Genomic DNA, 18,776 nt, shown 5'->3' with positions numbered 1-18,776 from the left:
GTAGTAGACTCGCCCTGCCATGATAAAATGGCAGTATGGATTGCATGCTCAGTCAGTCCTTGCCCTCTCAGCTGAGACTCGGAAACAATGCATTTACCCTTTCAGGCAAGTAACATTTTAAAACTATAGAGAGTACATTTTCATATTTAGAAAAGATGTTCAATATAAAGACAGATGGCTGCCTTTGTCAGTGATTGTAGCAGACAGGATACATTAAGAACCCATTGAAACGGCCTCTTTATTACACACTTCTCCGGGCCTTGCAAGAGTGCCCTAGAATCAAGCTCCCAAAGGCCCCCATTTTGCTTCAAAAGCAAAGAGCTGAAAGATTAAAACGAAGTGATAGTAATTTGCCAGAAGATACCATTCATTAATTCTTCTTAAAGCCACTTTGCAGTTCACTCTCCTTTTACAAACAATTGAAATGCGTTTCAAATGGAGCATTTGTTTCTGCTACACTGAACTTTCTCCATCAATCCAGGAGGTGCTGCATGTATGAATGCATTATTTTTAAATCCACAGTTACTGTGTTAATGATCAGGATGCATAAGTCACCGCCTGTTTGGTATAATTAGAGAAGGATTATCCAGACACTCCACTACTCAAGGTTCTCTTCAGAGTCAAATGCAGCAAGAGTCACTCACTAGCAACCAAAACACAGCATATCACCTAATGACAGTAAGGTTCGACTTATTAGTCATTACTTGACAAAATCGCATCATATTTGACTTACAAAACTGACCTATGAAACTGGTGGAGAATTTAGGATAATACATGCCTGAGAAACCTCTTGCATACAGAGAGCTCCAGCAATGAAAGAGCGAGTTGGTAAACTTGCCTTGGACTTCATAGCACTAATGCTATGGAATTCACTTCCACCTGTTTTCTTGCCTTTCAAACGTTCCCTGAAAACTCTTTTAAGTGACCGATATTTTGTTTCCTAGATTTTACTGTTGATCTCTGACTTGATACTTCTGATGCTTCCTTTAATGTTCTATGTGTGTCTTGCCCAGTTTTTCTTGTTGGCCGATCTCTTCCCGATCTTCAATGCTATGCGTCCTGATGTGTAGGGCTTTGATGGCGCTTTACAAATAAATAAATCCATACAATGTTTGTGATCCAGTTACACCTACACCCGTTACTAGGTTGCTTTGCCTTTACAATAGTGCTATTAAGGGCACCAGGTGTGAAAGGTATAGTGATGCAATAGATATCATCGACCAATGCTAACACAATACTTTATTAGCTGCCAAACTACAAACAAACCTTAATGTATAGGACTGCAGGCATGCTCTGATCTATGAGGGCAGCACCGACTCAACATTTAAAATACTGTTCATCTGAAGAAATCAAGCAACCAAAATTGGGGATGAAATATATTTAGTTGCTATACGTTGGAAAGCATAAACACAAGCAAACATATTCTGGTATAATTGTTTTGGTGGGTAGAGTATATTTCCCCCAGGCAGTAGCATAGTGTAACTGTGTTAAGGCTAAATGGATTCTGACTCCCAGACCTGTACTACAAGGTCTCAAAACAGAACATGAAATTCAATTATTCTGAGGCAAAGCGTGGTACGCCATCCAGCATCCTGTATAACACACAGACTGTTTCACCCTTACTCTTTTGAAGTAAGAATGACAAACCCTATGTCTACTTCCTTTTTGTATTTGTATTGACATTTATTTGCATTGATTGAGGCTGGCGTGTTTTCTGCAAGCAGCATGTATGCATGAAGGGATATACAATAGACAGGGCAAGCTCTTAATTGGGGCCCTACAATAAAACCTGTATAAAGGAAAATGAACTTTGCGGTGATGTGGGAGGGGGTCAAGGAGAACACAACATGCAGGGGACATGAAGGGAACACGGGAACGAACACACACGAACACACACGAACACACACGAACACACACACACACACCCCCAACCCCCCCCTGTGGCATATGATGGAACATTCTTTGAATAACAGTGTAAATAATTAGGTGGTTCGTAAATTAGGAACTCCAACTGAATGCGTTGCTACAACTAAAAATGGGAAATAGGTTTTTCTTGTAATCAATATGTACATAAAATTATGGGATGTCATTTCATCGACAGAAATTACTTTGTGGTAATTTACTACTAATGTTTTTTTTTTATTTTTGGCTCCGCCCATCCACTCCCTTCTCCTTCATTACTACCCCTACCCAACCCCCCCCCCGATCCCCTTTTTACAGCTTAACCCATAAATACCCATATTTATCTATGTAATTCCGAAGAAATTACTTTGTAGTAATACCACATAGTCATTACTGGAGATAAAGTATACCATGGGGACACATCTGATGGCTGTTCTTTATCTTTAGCATTCCTACACCCCTGTCCTCTGCAGAGAATCCAGAGGAATTAACACTATCATAGTGCCGCTGCAATGCCCAGGCACACCCGCTGCAGCCCAGCACTGCTTTCCTAACAGCAGAATCCCCTTTAAGTGACTGTCTTTCAATGCTTTATTGTCATTTTACATAAGAATACAAAATATACAGTCTCACCGATATCTTGGGTATTTTTTCTGGTTGGATTCCCATTTCTGCCAGGGTATTTGCGAGCTCTACTGAATTCACTCCACAATGAGGTGCCACGTTGCGTTCACATCTTTTATGGATGTTCATTTTGCACACTGATGAGAGGAAAAAATGTAAATCAATAGACAAACAAAACTTGTGCAGAACTATCCGGTAGGAGTTTAGAAACAGGCATTTGCAATTAGGATATATACTAGGCAAACGTGGCACAGTAGCAGTCATCTGTTTCCGGGTCCAATGGGAGCCTTACTGAACTTTCTACTGACAATAATGCTGCTATCTTTGTGTGGACCTATACATTACTTAAGCTGCCTTAACAATAATTCACAACTTAAGGTTGAGATGTTAAAACCCTATCAACAATTTGCATCTATTTGGCGCTCACTTCAAAGTGAGTTCTTACTATGGGCCTCAATTGGAGTTAGGCGGTAAACAGAAATTCTGTTATTGCATGTGGTAAGCAAGGGTTAGTGGGAAGAGACTGCATTATTTAGAGTCATGAGGACCCTTCACTTGTTCCCTATTTTGGAACTCCATAGGACTACATTGGAAATGTCATATTACCATATGCTGTAATATCAAATGCAGTATTAGTTTTATGTGGAGGAAATGTACTCCATATAAAACTAGGCAGTTTTGCCGAGTGACAGTTTTGTTACAATTAATTTGTCGTGCCGATAAAGTGTTGTTCAATCCATTACAGCCACATTTTACCATCAAGTTGAAAAGAGGGCTTTTTTTAAAAGAATCTGTAGGGTCATACTTGCCTACACGACAACAAAGCAATGCCGGACGACTGGGACTATGGACATATACAGGCCTGTTCTGTGGGACCATGGGGTTCACATTTAAGATTGAGCTGCTCATTCTAAATGCAGTGCTAATTCCAAGGAGAAGACAACATCCACTAACACTTAGACATCCAGACACCCCCTCAGTGGGATTTTGATACTTTTCCATTCAGGCTCTAAAGAAGGCTTGGCTCGGTCTCGGCCCTGCCTAAATAACCCTCCCCGCCTGTTAAACCTAATCCTCTGCCCAGCCATACAGTAAAACCCTGTGCACAATTGAGAGACAGGCCGGGTCCATTTGACAGGTGGTGTCTGTTGGGGGTGGGACGGTTCAGTTGCCACCCACACTCTTGGTCAAGCAGAATCCATTTCAGTTCCGCCACTTACGATAGGTCTTTAATGTCTAGGACTAAGGGCAGATCAAAATGCCTCAGCATAATATCTGGAGAAGTCTGCCAGGGGAGTGGGAGGTATCAAGGGATGCGTCCCTCCCAAGCCAGCAAATACTTCGCTTCCTTGACCAAGCACAATTATTGGAACTCCTTGTAAATGGCTGAAATAAGTTCTTGCACCCTGTAATATTGTTTCCATCCATGTCCGCACTCTACTGACGAAATCCCTGCCCCCTTATTTCCTGGATGCAGGAAACAATGTCAAACAAGGAGATAACCCAAGTGGTCCCCCTCCAGGATCCAAGAAAATCCCTTTACATTGTTTGAAGCTCTTACATCATCCTATATAATAGGAGTTTCCATTTCATTACAATTCCTTTGTTTCCAAATCAGAAAGCTTCTTTAATGCATGCCCAGAGAAATACCGGAGTTTCCAAAAAGAGGGGAATGGGGTGAAGGAACGACTTCTCCCCAGAGATCCTGGTTTCCTCCATCCATGTAGGAATGTACATGTTGGTCAACTCTATCACAAACCTTCCTACCTAGGTTTGTGATAGAGTTGACCAACATGTATCTGGCTCAGTGAGAGGGGAAGGCATGGTTGGTTTCACATATGAGACTCAATGATTGCCTGCTCCATGTATAACCAACGCCTTTCGGATTCCTGCTGTGTCCATTCACACATTAACCTCAGCTTTGCAGCCTTGTCATACAAGTCTAAGTTGGGACACGCCAAACCCCCATGAGAGCGGGTTAGCAAAAAGATCCTTGGGATTTGGGAACGAGTATGGTATTCTCCCCATCCATGTATTATGCAGCTTCCTCCATCTTTGGCGATCCTGCCGGATAGCCCCAAATAGATGTAGGCAGTTCACCAAAAATAATTTGGGATAATCTAGGCACTAGATAGATCCAGAAATAGTTTACATTTTAATTAGACCGTGACAAGAGATTGTAGATTTCAGGTCGGCGACCTCCTCATTCGTCAGTCAAATTTAACAACTCCAATTTCACCAAGTTCACTTTTAAACCTGAAACAGCCGAGAATGTTTTGATTTCATGCATAATGGGTCCCAGGGAAGCTTTAGGGCCTCATTACACAGTAGGTGCTAAGGGATTACCGGTAAGGTCACTGGTGCCGGTAATCCCTTAGCGCCCTACTACGAGTTCCCTCAGGGGTCCCGACTTTAACACCTGGTCTGACCAGGCGTTAAGGACGGGACCCGCTGAGGGACATCAGAGTTAATAATGGTACAGCAAATTGCGGTACCGTTATTAGCTCCTTCCCCATTCCCATTGAGCCCTATGGGGGCTCGAATGGGGAATGGTATTTGGAATGTGGATTTACCAGGTCCTCCAGGGTCGGAATGACCCAGTAAGTCCCCATACCGCCTACCTGGACCCGATATGCGGTAAGGGAGTAGCCATGCTGCTAATAGCGGCATGGTTACCTCCTACCGTGTAATGAGGCCCTTAGGATTATGCACCATCAAAATAACGTTATTTATGAACAGACATTTTATGAGATACCCCAGCCCCTATAATGACCTATAGGTCCTGTTTTGTTCCTAGTACATGCTGCAAACAGTTCTATATAAAGTGTTTTTATCTCCGAACTCAAGGAAAAGCAGTTTGGAAGGCTACTGTAAACACCTAGCCTTGCCCTCTGCTCGCAGTATTTAGCTTCAATCATTTTAAACACCCAATTTAGCCAATCAAAATCCTTCTCAGTGACAAGTGTGAGAAGGATCGATTTAATTTTTGGCCAGTGGGAATTATGGATTAAATTAAGCACCCTCCTGATAATTTCATTGCATGTCAGTTACTTATATCATGCTTAAATCCTCCATGGAAGAAAACCGAACAGAGACTGTTTCTACGCGGAGATGATCTAGTTGAGGAGAAAACCATTAGCATGTTTATTAGATGGATAGAGAAAAATATGTGTCTTAAGCTTCTTCTGGAAAATTGAGAACAAATCAATTGCATGAAGGTCAGAAGATAGAGTTCAAAGTATGAGTGCCTCATACAGAGTAGCACCTACCCCCACAATAAATAAAGCGAGATGTGGGTACCAACGACAGGTTTTGCGTGGACAATCTTAACAGTCAGGCTGGGAGACGAGGACTGATCTTAGAAATAAGGTAGGCTCGGGCCAAGTTCTGGAGACACTTCAAGACAGAGGATATCAAATATACTTCTATTTGAAACAAAGTCTGCATGATCTGGGTCAAACAGGGCAATTTATGAATCCCTATCCAGGAAGCTGCAATTTTTGTGAAGATCTTACTCCCCCTTTTTTGGGATAAAAATTATCTGGGATTCTTCTATGGAAGCAGATTGACGTCGACCATCTCTGAATTGGTTATACGGCCCCGCCAATTGTGGAACATAAGAGTGTTGTGATGCCACCAGCATTTTATTGATTTTCATCCCCGATAGTGAGTCCAGCATGTCCTCCTCATGATCAGTACCTCCATCACTTTACTCTGTGCTTGTGTCAACTTTTGCAATGGTGCTTCCTGTAGATATTGGTCTTTTACCTCTTAGGGAATAGATATCTTTAGAAGAGACGGAAGCATAGTAGTTTTCAAATTTCCACAGAGCATATCACAGACCTGCACTTTTTCTAATAGGTGGTATAAAGCTTTTCACCCTTTGTGCATGCAATTGTCATATTAGGGCTGAGCAAAATGTATTGCAGTGTAAAAAGAAGCATTGTGGTGACTTGAGAAAGAGGGCTTCTTTCTTATTCATCAACACTGCATTAAGGTACACCCTAGCAGCTAAACAGTTCTTGCCTATAATAGATCAAAATTCTTGATGTAACGCTATACGATCGGCCCTGTACCTGTAACTCACTCTCCATAAAAGCTCTTAACTTACGTGACATAGCTGAAAGCTCACGACATTTACCCCTCATCACAGCTTTCATAGTGTGCCACTTAGACCATAATATCAGTTCTATGTCAAAATACCGCCTGTTGAAGGCTGCATACCAAAAAGCCTGGATTTATTAGGCTGGCTTTCAACAGGTGGGGGAGTGGAAATGCCAATGGGATTTATACCCCACCACCTGAAGCTCCCCACTCCCAAAACCCTGCCAGGATTTATTTTTAATTGGTGGGGTTTAACTCCCCAAACCTCCCTTTGCCGCCTCACCCCTTGCATCACACATATATACATGCCTACACACAAACACTTACTGTCCTCTCTGCGCTGACGTCTTCCGGGTCGCTCCAATGTCAGGCCCGTCAGTCCCTAAGCGCACTCTTGTGCGGTACGGGGAAGGGCTCAACCTTAGAGCTCCCTGGCCTTCCATTCACAGTCTTCTGTCCGTACGATCTTTTGATCCCGGGCAATATGCAGTCAACGATAATACCATGTTCTGATGTTTAAAAAAATTCCAGCCAGTTTCCTCTCATTCCTCCATTTATCGAATCTCAGGCTAAGAAGTCCACAAAGCTCCATATACAGGTTCTGTAATTCAGCTTGCAGAAACTTGATCAGTATAGGACCATGATCTGATAGTAAGCTTATTCCCATATCAATATTGTTCACAGTTTTTATGGTATCTTTGGAAAACAAAAAGACACTGGGTCTCATTACAATTTTTCTGGTATCCCGCCAGTATTACCGGCGGGATCCCGGCAAACTAACACAGTTTCCACCACTTGGTATGCCAGAATTACTGGCAGATTCCAATTGGCGGAAACGCCAGTAAATCCCCATTCCATGGAGTCCATTAGGACTCCATGGGGGGGATTTGCTGGTATTACAGGACCAGTAATACCAGCAGATTTTTGCCAGAAGCGAGGTGGATATACCTCCAGCTCGAGGTAAATCCACCAACCTACCGGTAAACCTGGAGTGTGCCAGTGCAGTTACATGCCAGTATGTGTTAATACCAGCACTTTATTACCGCACTAGCATTCTTGTAATGAGGCCCTTTGAATCATCATTTGGTTTACAAAATCCTCCCTGATTCACACAGCATGGGAGCCATTTTGTTGCTATGCTTGCGTCATGTCAGGCTTGAATTCTTCTGCATGCACTGTGCCTTCCTTCTGCTTTTTGCTAGGTGATTTGACTTTCCACATAGAGTCTAGTATCATCACTGGTATCTGCACCTTCCTGGCTGACATAGGTAATACTTGTGGACTTTATTTCCAGCAGAACAATTATAATTGACATATTTTGCTGTGATTATGTAATTAGTGATCTCATCTGTGAAGTAATGCGTTATATTAGGACTTGTGAATGGTGTATTGTGACTTACAGTTGTGTTGGTAGCCATAACTGGCACATTTTAGTGGGTTTTAAGTTTTTTGTATTGTTAAACTAAGAATCCTATAACTTTTTCTTCAGATTTGTTTTTTTAATTAACATATGTCACTATATAACCACTTCTCCAATATCAGGTACTACAATTGATCCTCCCTGCACTCTTATAGCAAAGTTCTAATTCTTCACCCTTATCAATTATCAAATATACACACGGCAGCAGCGGATTGTCTGATCACCCACCTGAAAGTTTCCAAATTGTCAACTTCAATTCAACTTCAGATCATCCCCTAAATGCACTCAATTAGTTTCTTATTATATACTTTTCAAATTCTCCCAATTTCCTAGGGAATTTTCTACCCAATTTATAGCACATCTACACAAATTCCATTCTATCCACCTATTTAGCAAATGCATGTTGTACCTCAGTTCCTGCCTAACAATACATACTTAGTTGACGCATTTATGTAAAATGCATTTGTTTAGTTGATATATATTGTAACGGTGCAGGAGGAGATTGACTCAAACGTGGCATGGTTGTTGGCATAAACTTTTATTATACCAGAAATAAAAGAGAAAACGCACCTCTCTCTAACTCTAAGAGGGATTTTCCTACCTCAACTAAAATACTGATGATTCAGTCAAGATGGCCATGCAAATCAAGAGTCCACCCGCCTTCTGTCCTTTACACTTATAACTAAACTAATGAAGTAGAGGATCTTCTTGGTCCAGAAGAATGGCTCACATCTTCTGGACAACGAATCCCAGTTCCATGTCTTTAGTGGGATCTTTACCTGAGGGAATGACTCCCTTCCCTAGGTCTCAATCCCTTTCAAAGGCAGAAAACAAAGTTTCAGGTTGAAATGGTAAAACGCAGTAAAGTTCCAGTTCACACATTAACATTCCTTATTGCCTATAGTTGTGTTTTCACTTTTGGGATCCTGGAGAGGTGTCTGGCTTTCAGTATTTTCTCAATGCCAGGGGAATGACTCCCTTCCCCCTAGATTTTTCTCAAGCTTACTTTGCAGTTCACAAAACCAGGGGGAATGTTTCCCTTCCCCTGGCTTTTCTCACACTTTGTTTCACAGTTCACAGCACCAGGGGGAGTGAGTCCCTTCCCCTGGCTGTAATACACTATGTTTCAAAGTTCACAGCACCAGGGGGAGTGCCTCCCTTCCTCTGGCTGTAATACACTATGTTTCAAAGTTCACAGCACCAGGGGGAGTGACTCCCTTCCCCTGGCTGTAATACACTAGGTTTCAAAGTTCACAGAACCAGGGGCAGTGACTCCCTTCACCTGGCTTTTCTTCATATATTCAGTTTGGCACAGCTGGTTTACTCTCCTGCTAGGTACTGCCACGAAGAAGATGCCTTATGCTATTCTCCCTTTGGAGTTGCAGGTCCCAGACCCGAGCATTCCTCTGGTTTCTGTTTGGCAGACATGGTTCACTCTCCTCTGTCGTGTGCTGCCACAAAGAAGGTGAACTATGTTGATCTTATTTTGTGGATGCAGGTTCCAGCCCCATTTTTCTCTTTGATTTTTTTCTGACAGACTTGGCTCACTCTTTTGCCAAGTACTGCCACGTGGAAGATGACTGGCAATAATCTTCCCTTTTTGTTCATGTGGGTGTGGATCCCAGACCTTTGTTTCTCTTTGTTTTTCTTCTGGCAGACTTGGCTGACTCCTTTGCCAAGTACTGCCACGAGGAAGATGAATGGCGATGATCTTTGTTTTTGGTTGAGGGTCCCAGACACTGTTCTCTATGCTTCCTTCTGTGTGATTATAAGTGTCCTTTGATATACTGAGGGGACTTGCCCTCTTTCCCCTGTATTGGGAAACATTTCTTTGGTTCCCCTCCTGTTGCCTCTGTGACCCTTTTGCGCTCCCACCAACCATTCCGGTAACCCCTGTACCCTCAAGTTTGCACCAGTCATCTCCTGGTCTGTCTGGGGATCATCTCGCTCTGTGTTCAGGTGTTGCACAGCTTCCCTGGCTCTTCGGTGTGTAGTGGCGTCTCCACCATTGTTGGTCCCGTGCAGGCGGCGAGTCTTCCTTTGACCGTGCTGTCAGATGTCTGCACCGGACTGGACCTCTGCTCTGCCAGCTTCTCGCCCGGTCCATCACTGTAGGGCCATGTGTGGATGTCTCTCTCTCCACGTCCTGGTCATTAGCCTCCATTTCCCGCACTGAACCACTGTCTCATTCTCAGTTCCTTCAGGGAGGGATTGACAATTGGGAAAGTCCTTCCTTTGTCTTTTTATGGAAGGGCCGCTAACAACTAGAACGCTCATTCACATTCCATTAAGTGCTCTTCAGTGCTCCCACCACCTCCTCATCCCAGTACATCTAACGGAAGTCCTTGTTAGATCATCCCTACTCTTCCTCATCTCAGTGAAGGTTGGAAATTGAGTCTTACAGACTTACAGAGAGGTGGTTGATATAGAATTGTGGTTCATAGGGTCGGAGGATGTATCGGGTGTCAGGTGAGAAGTGTCATATCACTTTCTTCCTAGATGGTTGTCGTCCTCCTCAGAGGGGGAGTCTATCCCCATGCGATCCTCCCACTGTGGACCACCCCCCCAGGGGGGGCTATTGGGTAGCAGTCTGAACACCCTGACCTCATGGGAAGGGGCTCCCCCTCGGGGAGACGTGACAACATCTAAGGATTTGTCGCATTATTTAGCATAAATACCTGCCATATATCATGCCTAAGTCCCTGCCAACATGTGTTTTGCTAAGGTATCGACAATCCATATGGTCCCTTGTGAGCTTCTTGAAAGCTTACTTAAGTTTCACTCTTCCTTAACAATTCAATCTGTAGTGTTAAATCTCTATGTATATTTTCTCAAAATTAGAATCCAGTGTTACTTCAACCTTTCAGTATTCTCACTTGTTACTTTTCTTAATACTACAGTACACATAGAGCTGTCACTCTAAGGTTCAGAGTCTTCTTGTTTTAAATTTACATATCTTCCTCATAGCTGATCACTGTGTCTAGATTAACAGGTGTTTTCGGCATTTGCAGCAAACGCCCAAAACACAATCTGCAGAGATTTAACACTACAGATTCAAATGGAGCAATAAACCAAAATATAAGCCCTATGGAAGGAAGGAAATAAATATGAACCAAAATCTCTCAGGCCTGAGGTCAAATTTCCAGACCAACCACCATCAACCATACAACGTTTAGAATATTGAGGAAATGCCAGGAACTGAATCATTTTAGAAGTAGCCCTTGTTTGAGAAAAAATGAAGTAAACAGCAGATTGGGTAAACTATCCACCTTTAAGATTGAAGACCGAAATGTCTGACACTCTGTAGAATGGCACTAGACACGTTCATGTCACCAGCTGAGATGACAGAGTTTTTGAGGTTAATTGATTATTGTTAGGACGTCACAAAAATGTGAGAGTGCCAGATCGGCATCCATTATGCAAAATACTTTAGTAAAGGGGAGAATTAAACCTGATCCATTTGAACAGAAAACATACATGCAGGAAGGCAAGTCAATCAACTCATAAGTGAACATGGCTGACTTAAGAGCACGATAAAATGACCTCCCTGCAAACTGTACCAGTAAATTCACTTCCTGCACTATATCGGCCTTAGCGGGATGTCGACCACCCTGCACATACCACCTGGACTAGGTCTTTCAGGCAGAGCTATAAGACTGGATAATACCCGCTATAAACAAAGAAGCCGATTGCAAAATGCATAAGGAATTCCATAGATTTCAGATATATTGCAGCCCATCAATCAATTTGCTGGAAAAAAATCAATGGTTGTGAGTCACTGTTGGGGCCAGCCAACAACTCTGGAAACAATGGCAAAATGATTGAGTAGCCTATTGCTGTTACCAGTATTGCTGTGTCCAAAGAGTTGTTACAGATGGTCTCAATAATTCAGAGGCCCACTGAAAGTTCGACGGCTGACCAGCATTGATTTGGGCGTGAAACTCGGTAGAGGAGTCAGTCTAAGGGCCGTCTCTGTCTCGTCCTCCCATGGGTTCCCCTCCACCCTAGCCAAGGCTTCCCTAACCCCAGTAACCCATAATATATAAAAGCTAGTCTTGCTGTCTGTAAGGGTTATACGGCCTAAATTCTATCTGTATTACTCCTGCCGGTACTTCCTAAAGGTTCCCTAAACTCCCATGGATGCCAAATGAAATTATGCTTGGGCCGGTAACTGACACCATGGTCCATTCTCTCACTCACATTCTCCCTTTCTCTCTTATCCCTGATTTTATTAGTCCCCTCTTCTCCCTCTCCTGGTTCCAATATCCCCTCTCTACTCCCCCCTCCTCATTCTCTGTCCCTCTAATACTCTCACCCCCTGTTCTAGTCTCACTATCCCACTCTGCTACTTTCACTTCTATCCTATCCTCTGTTTGCAATCCCTTCCTTACTCAGGAATATGGTGCTCTGATCACCCTCCTGCCCCCTCACTTCTCTACTGCAGCCTTCTCCTCACAGCCCTCTCCACTAGCCATACTCTCATCCAGCACCCACTCTCCCTGCTGTCCTCATTCCCACACTCCTGTTTCAGTGATCAGCGCACTTGCCCGCAGCATTTTAGGGAGCTTCCCAGCAAGATTAACGTGCACACTCCTGGTACAATACAATATTTCTGTGCATAAATCAGTGTAACATGCTTATAAAGAGTGTTTTTGTACACCACAACAAAGTCAAGGTTAATACTTATATTTTGGTTGGGGTGGGAGCTGCAGAAAAGGATGACTTGCTAATTTCCAGGATTTTACACTGAAGGACATTGGCTCATTGGTGGAGGACAAAAGTAAAAGAGGGGCATTTGATTCAGGGTTTATGGGACATTTAATTCTTTCACAATACTTGTATTTTCTTCCTGCTAAAATAAATATCAAAGACATTAGAAACCCATGTGTTAAGAGGATTATGAAAGAAGCATGCTTTTTCATATCCATATTTAAAGCCTATATCTCGCTAGTGGTGCCCTTTAAGGAGATGTTCTGAGGCACCTTGGAGTGGGCTGGTACCTTTGGCAGTGATTAGTCCTGAATGAGAGTGGAGAACACAAGGAGATATGGAAGACATAGGGAGCATGCAACAGTGGGCATCAAGTAGAAAGTGGGTGAGAACAGTTCCGGTGGAGGGATGCCAGAAGGCAGAAACCCAGTGGGATCCATAGGAAAAGCTGTCCATGCTACAAGGGCAGGGTACGATATCTAAGAGCCAGTCAATTAGACCCTGGCGATCTAGAGCCCGCAAAAATGCACAAATACAAAAGCTTTAAGCTTCACTTCCCATTTGCTCATTTGTTGTGGGTAAACTAATCAGTCCTTCAGACTAACAGTATTGGGAACCTTTGTTTCCCTTTTTACAATTCTTGTATTTTTATATTGCACACAGCAGTTGGCAGTGCAATGAGGATACGTTTGTATCTCCTTAACCTTTTACAGTTGGGATTTCTGGTTACTTTTATGCGCATCAAGACAAGCTCTTGGCAGCAGTTACATTTTTACCAGTGTTGCTTTATTTTTTATGTGCACATTCACGTTTACCCTGTATGGCTACTAAACGTTGCTAGTGCCCTAAAATGGCCATGCCACAAGATTTTCACTTGCCTTCTGGCCATTTTGGAGTTTGGCCTTCTTAGGTCTGGAAATCTAATATAAAGTTATGCACTGGACAGCGAAAACTGCTGCTTTCAATGTCTAGTGTGCGAGTGTGTGTGCACGTGTGTGCGTGCATGTGCGTGTGTGTGTGCTCATTTGTTGTACTGGAACGGGGCTTGGACTGTCTAGTCCCAGTCCACATACCTTGTGCCAGAAAGCCTGCTGCGGGGTGGATATGAAACCAGTATTTGTCCCTGATTGGACAACTACTGGTTGTTTGAATGGTGGAGAACCTTTCCATTGGTGGACTTGGACTTGCTTTCAGCTCCAGTTTTGGATAAGAGGAAGACTACTAAGCCATTCTTGATCTACGTTGAAGCCAATAATCCTTTGAAGAGCAGACAGTTGACAACACAAGGACTACTTCTGCAGTGGACAAGGTAACCCCCCTCCAGTGATTGGCAAAGCAAAGTCCTACTCTTCTGCCTGATCTCAGAAGACCCTACTCTGTGTTTCGACCCTTGGACTAGTGGAACCAACTAGACTCAAGGTTGCATGACCCAAGACACTTTGGAAGTGTCTCTTTACTGCCCGGTGGACTGACCAGCTCCTTCATGGTCTATTTCGCCAGAATAGTTGCTGTTCCACGTTCAACACTGCAACTTTGGGGGTCGCCAGCTTATGCCATAAGTCTCTGCCTCCCGAATTTTCTGTTTCCTACATCAAGGGAACCTGTCCTGGAATGCATTTTTGACTGGGAAAGTCTGCATGTCTGCAACTGGGCTTGCATTCTGTAGTTGCACTCAAACCTGCAACCCCTGGGAACCTCTGAAAATCTCAGTTGTGCTTTTTCACCTCAAAACTCCCCAGACCCTGGAAAAGGGAATTGTACTTGTGACTGGTTCTAATAATTTTTCCAACATCTGAGTACTTACCAGTTTCTACTGGTTTGTTATTTAGCGAAGTACTGCAAGTGAACCTACTGGTGAATGTATAGATTTGTTATATGGTTTTGTGATTTTGCGATCTGCTAGTTTTATTTCTTGGTGTGTTCTTAAAGGCGTAAATAAACAACTGTATTTTTATAACTGGCTGTCTAGGCTGAATTTTGTTATTCTGGATGTACTCGTTGGGCCCCCTAACTATACTCTAATTCCTGAGACTAAACTGGCTAAAATGCACCCATGTCCCCGATAGCAGCGAGCCTCCCACCCCCCCTTGAATAGAGAATACCTCTGCCACAACCATGTACGCAACAATGCCGAACACTCAACACACGGTAGAAATCGTATACCCTCACCGGTCTGTCTAGCAGCGCCTCTCTGAGCCTCATGGAGGCTACGAGTCTGGTGAGCCCAGCATAGCATCCAGGTATTCATCCCACACAGAACACATCCCCTCTTTTTCCATGAACTCGGCTTGCTTGAGTCTGATGTCCCTCTCTGCACGTTGCCCACTTAATCAGATCTCTGGCCCAACTTCTCAATGATAGCGCGGTAGATTGCTTCCACTTCATCACAATCTGTCTCTTAGCCCATGTTATCCCCAGCATTACAAACTTCATCAGCAATTTACCTCTCTTTACCAGGCACAATACCCAAGAGGCATGTTTTAATTGTTGCCACTAATGCCCACCCTGTGAAGCCGGACAAAACGTCCACAACTCCCTGCCACTGGCTCCTTACTTGGGGACACTCACACACCACATGGCTTGATTGACCACGTATATTTGGGGAACTTTCAGAATCCCTGCCCACACTGCCCTACTGAATGCCGCCGATTTGGCATATGTAACAAAAAACAGCCCGCCCCATGGCAAACAAGAGTCTGACCCGTACATAAGCCCACATATCTATTCTCTTCATATAGCTGTCCCCACTGCTTGATACCCTGTTCGGCGACTATCCCACCCACATGCACCTGCTTCAGCATCGAGCAGAACTCCTTTCCCCCAACTGGTATCTGTGGCATTTACATATTCCTGTCCCCGTCAAGTTTAATTACCTTTTTCTGCACATTTCATGTATAGTCTGCACCTGCCACGGCAGGGCCTTGATCTAATCACCAGTATGTTAGAAATCCATCCGTGTCCTCCCCATGCTTTGGGACTCCATTTATCCTCTCATCTGCATCCAGCCCCCTCTTAGACTCCACCTGCCCCTGCTCCTCCCTGCCCACTCAGACTTACTACTGATTGTTCCATGCTCCTTGCACATGACCATAACAGCTTCATGTTAGTAGCCCTCTGAGGGCCAAGGCAAAGGGAACTTCCATTGCCTGTTTGCTTGTTCACCATGGGCACCCCAGCCAGGCCCCTAAAAGCTGTCTGCAGCAACTTACAGGTAAGAGATGACCATTTGATTGTATAGCCAGTGTTGTATTTGTAGCTCTTGAATTGTTCTCGTTTGCATTTTGAGTAGCCACTGTGCTTAAACTTGCATATCTGAATATATCCACTGTTCTGAAGTTAAGTGCATTGTGAGTATAATCACTGTATTGAATTTAGGTGCATTTTGAGTATAGCCATTGTAGTGAAGTTAGCTGCATATCTTGAGTATAGCCACTGTCTTTCAACTCAGCCGCATTATTGACTTTAGAGACTGTGAGAAACCTGAGGGTATCCTCACTCCTACTCCTCCTGGATCCTCTTCTAAGGTGGCCAGGGAAAGGCCATCGCTTTTGGATTCTGACCCTGGGGTGGAGAAGCGAGGGAGGATCCCCTGGGTGGAGGGTCCTTGGGGATTGGGATTGGGGTACCCACAGGTGAGACATGGTATTCCTCTTTCCCTATTGAAAACCAACCTAACCCTCCCCCAGCCTTTATAGGCTACTGTAAAACATCTCCCCTCATTTTCCCTATGGCAGTACTGGGACAAGGAAGCGGTGACTAGGAGTAGTGAACACCAGTTACTCATTTAAATTACAGTCAGGCAATTAAACCTGCTGACCCACATGTGTGGACCTTTAACTCTCCTAGGGAGTATAAAAGGTGGGGTCTGCACTCCATGGGGGACAGCAAAGAATGGAACGGGCTGGAGAGAAGCATGTCGGAGAAACCAGAAGTGGGAGCCGCGTGAGTCCGGAGAAGGGGAGAGAGAGACACCTAGGCCGAGTGCAGGCTTTGAGAGGGTGTAATTGTCCAGCTCCGGTCGCCACAACCACAGTAGGAAGCTGTGCTCTGGCCGAAACCGACAGCTGCTGTAGCAAGGGGAAGAGGGAGGGAAGCTCTTGGTGGCAGCCAAAAGAGAGGCGAAGCTCAAGCCACGAGTATCGAACAGAGAACCAGAGAAGCAGTAGAGAGAGGTTGCGCACAACCGGTGAGTGTAATCCAGGCAACACTCTGTCCGGGGACTCCGTTAATAGTGACCCATATGTGAGAATGCCAAAGGAAATGAAACAAATAATCTGTGAATGCTGAGTAATCTGAAAGTAATTGGACATTGTCCTGAATAATATATTGAACACTTTTGAATACTGAATGAATTGGAAGTCCCAATGGGCACATTTTGGAAATACAATTTAAAGACAAGCAAGTAATGACTACTTGAGAATGAGATGTTTAGCAAATATTGGTGGACAAAGCTATGAGCTGATGAAAGTTAAAAGTGAACATACGAAATAAGAGCGCAATTGTGAAAGAGCATGACAGAAAGGTGGGGAATAAATAACACCACCACAAAGTGAACTTTATGAATGAATACAGTGCGGCAAGGGCAAAGTCTGACATAGGATGTGTGTCACAAAATAACAAAAGGGCTTGTTTCAGTAGGAAAAAACGAAAGATGACTACCCTCCCTAACCGTAACGTGACAGTTATCGTAACACAACGTGCACAGTTCTTTGGGAGTAACAAGTGCAAAAAAGAGGTCACATAAATGACAAAAAAAGACAAGTTAGCATGCCACATGGGGGAACACGATGGCTTGTCTAAACCCCAAGAAGAACACCCTAGCCCTAGCGGGGGTGCCTATCCCTAGATGGTGAATGATGCACCGCCTATTTAAAAGAGGATAGATAAAGGAGAAAGTGTCCCTAGGTCTTATCAATTGTGTGGGCAGGACTCACAACAAATATTGTAGTTACAACAGAGGGAGCAACAATATCTGGCGTGAAACCACCATATGGAATTTCTATACTAAATGTATTCACCCTAAGGCTACCACTTAACCAAATGTTGATGGTTTGTGTGTGGAACAAAAAAACTCGGTGAAACAACAAAGTAAAAGAACTGATCCCAACTCTACATAGGATACCCTTAAAATGCTCACTCTGCGTGAGGAGAATGTACTAAACACAAGGAGTGTCCCCTCTAACTCACCGGCGTATCTCATAGGGTTATGTAGAACATAACATAGAAAAAGAGGTCGAACGGTTTTGATGGTGTCAACAGTTTTAAACCATCTTCTTCAGGACTGGCGACTTGATGGTATTATCAGGTATTAAGAAGCTCTGAACTTTGTTTTCATCACCATTTCTTTTATTGTTGGCATCCCTATACATTGTTTAGATTTAATTGTGAGGGCAAGGATATGTTTTAGACATAGACTTAAGTTGAACTTTCTGACTCAGACTTTCCTTAGTTTCATTCAGGTAGGGAAATCCCACCTTAGCATACGGCAAGTTAGGGCTTCAACTATCCTAACATTTGATTTAATAAACCATTTGATTCTTAACTTTGAATCTGTTGTCTGTTTCATACTTCATGATGCCTTCACACCACTTGGCTGAATTCAGTTGCTCTTCAAATACAGACACTGTACCATTTTTAGTATAAGCCCTGTGCTGAATTTAACTTCACTTTAAACCTTGCTCCCAAATTGAATTCAACTTTTCTTTGAGTACAGGTACTGTGTTGATTTTAGAAACGCTTTGAAATTTGACACGCAATCCAGCTCCATCTAGAGTATAGGTTATGTGTTATGAAATATGTTTTGAATTTAGCTACATATCCGAGTATAGCCACTGTTTTGAATTGAGCTGAATATTTCAGTATAGCATATTCTTTGAATTTAGCTGCCTATTAGAGTACAGCCACTATTTTGGATTTAGCTGGATACTTGAGTTGGCCACAGTTTTAATTTTAGCTGCATAATAAAGTATAGCCTATGTTTTGAATTTAGCTGGATGTTTGAGTCAGCCATTGTTTT

The 18,776-nt window shown here is 43.4% G+C and overlaps 1 protein-coding gene across 1 annotated transcript in view; it reads right to left on the bottom strand.

The window, feature by feature from the left end:
* Positions 1-18,776, bottom strand: part of PRKCH (protein kinase C eta) — an 895,425-nt gene that overhangs the window by 367,219 nt on the left and 509,430 nt on the right. The window contains exon 7 of the mRNA XM_069638927.1: positions 2,536-2,663. Coding sequence (XP_069495028.1) covers positions 2,536-2,663 — 128 coding nt within the window. The remainder of the gene's footprint in view (positions 1-2,535; positions 2,664-18,776) is intronic.

This window comes from Ambystoma mexicanum, chromosome 14 (genome assembly GCF_040938575.1).
Source record: "Ambystoma mexicanum isolate Mex_15411 chromosome 14, UKY_AmexF1_1, whole genome shotgun sequence".
Taxonomy (NCBI): domain Eukaryota; kingdom Metazoa; phylum Chordata; class Amphibia; order Caudata; family Ambystomatidae; genus Ambystoma; species Ambystoma mexicanum.
Note: the sequence above shows the minus strand (reverse complement) of the source record. Positions and strands in the feature narration are given on the sequence as shown.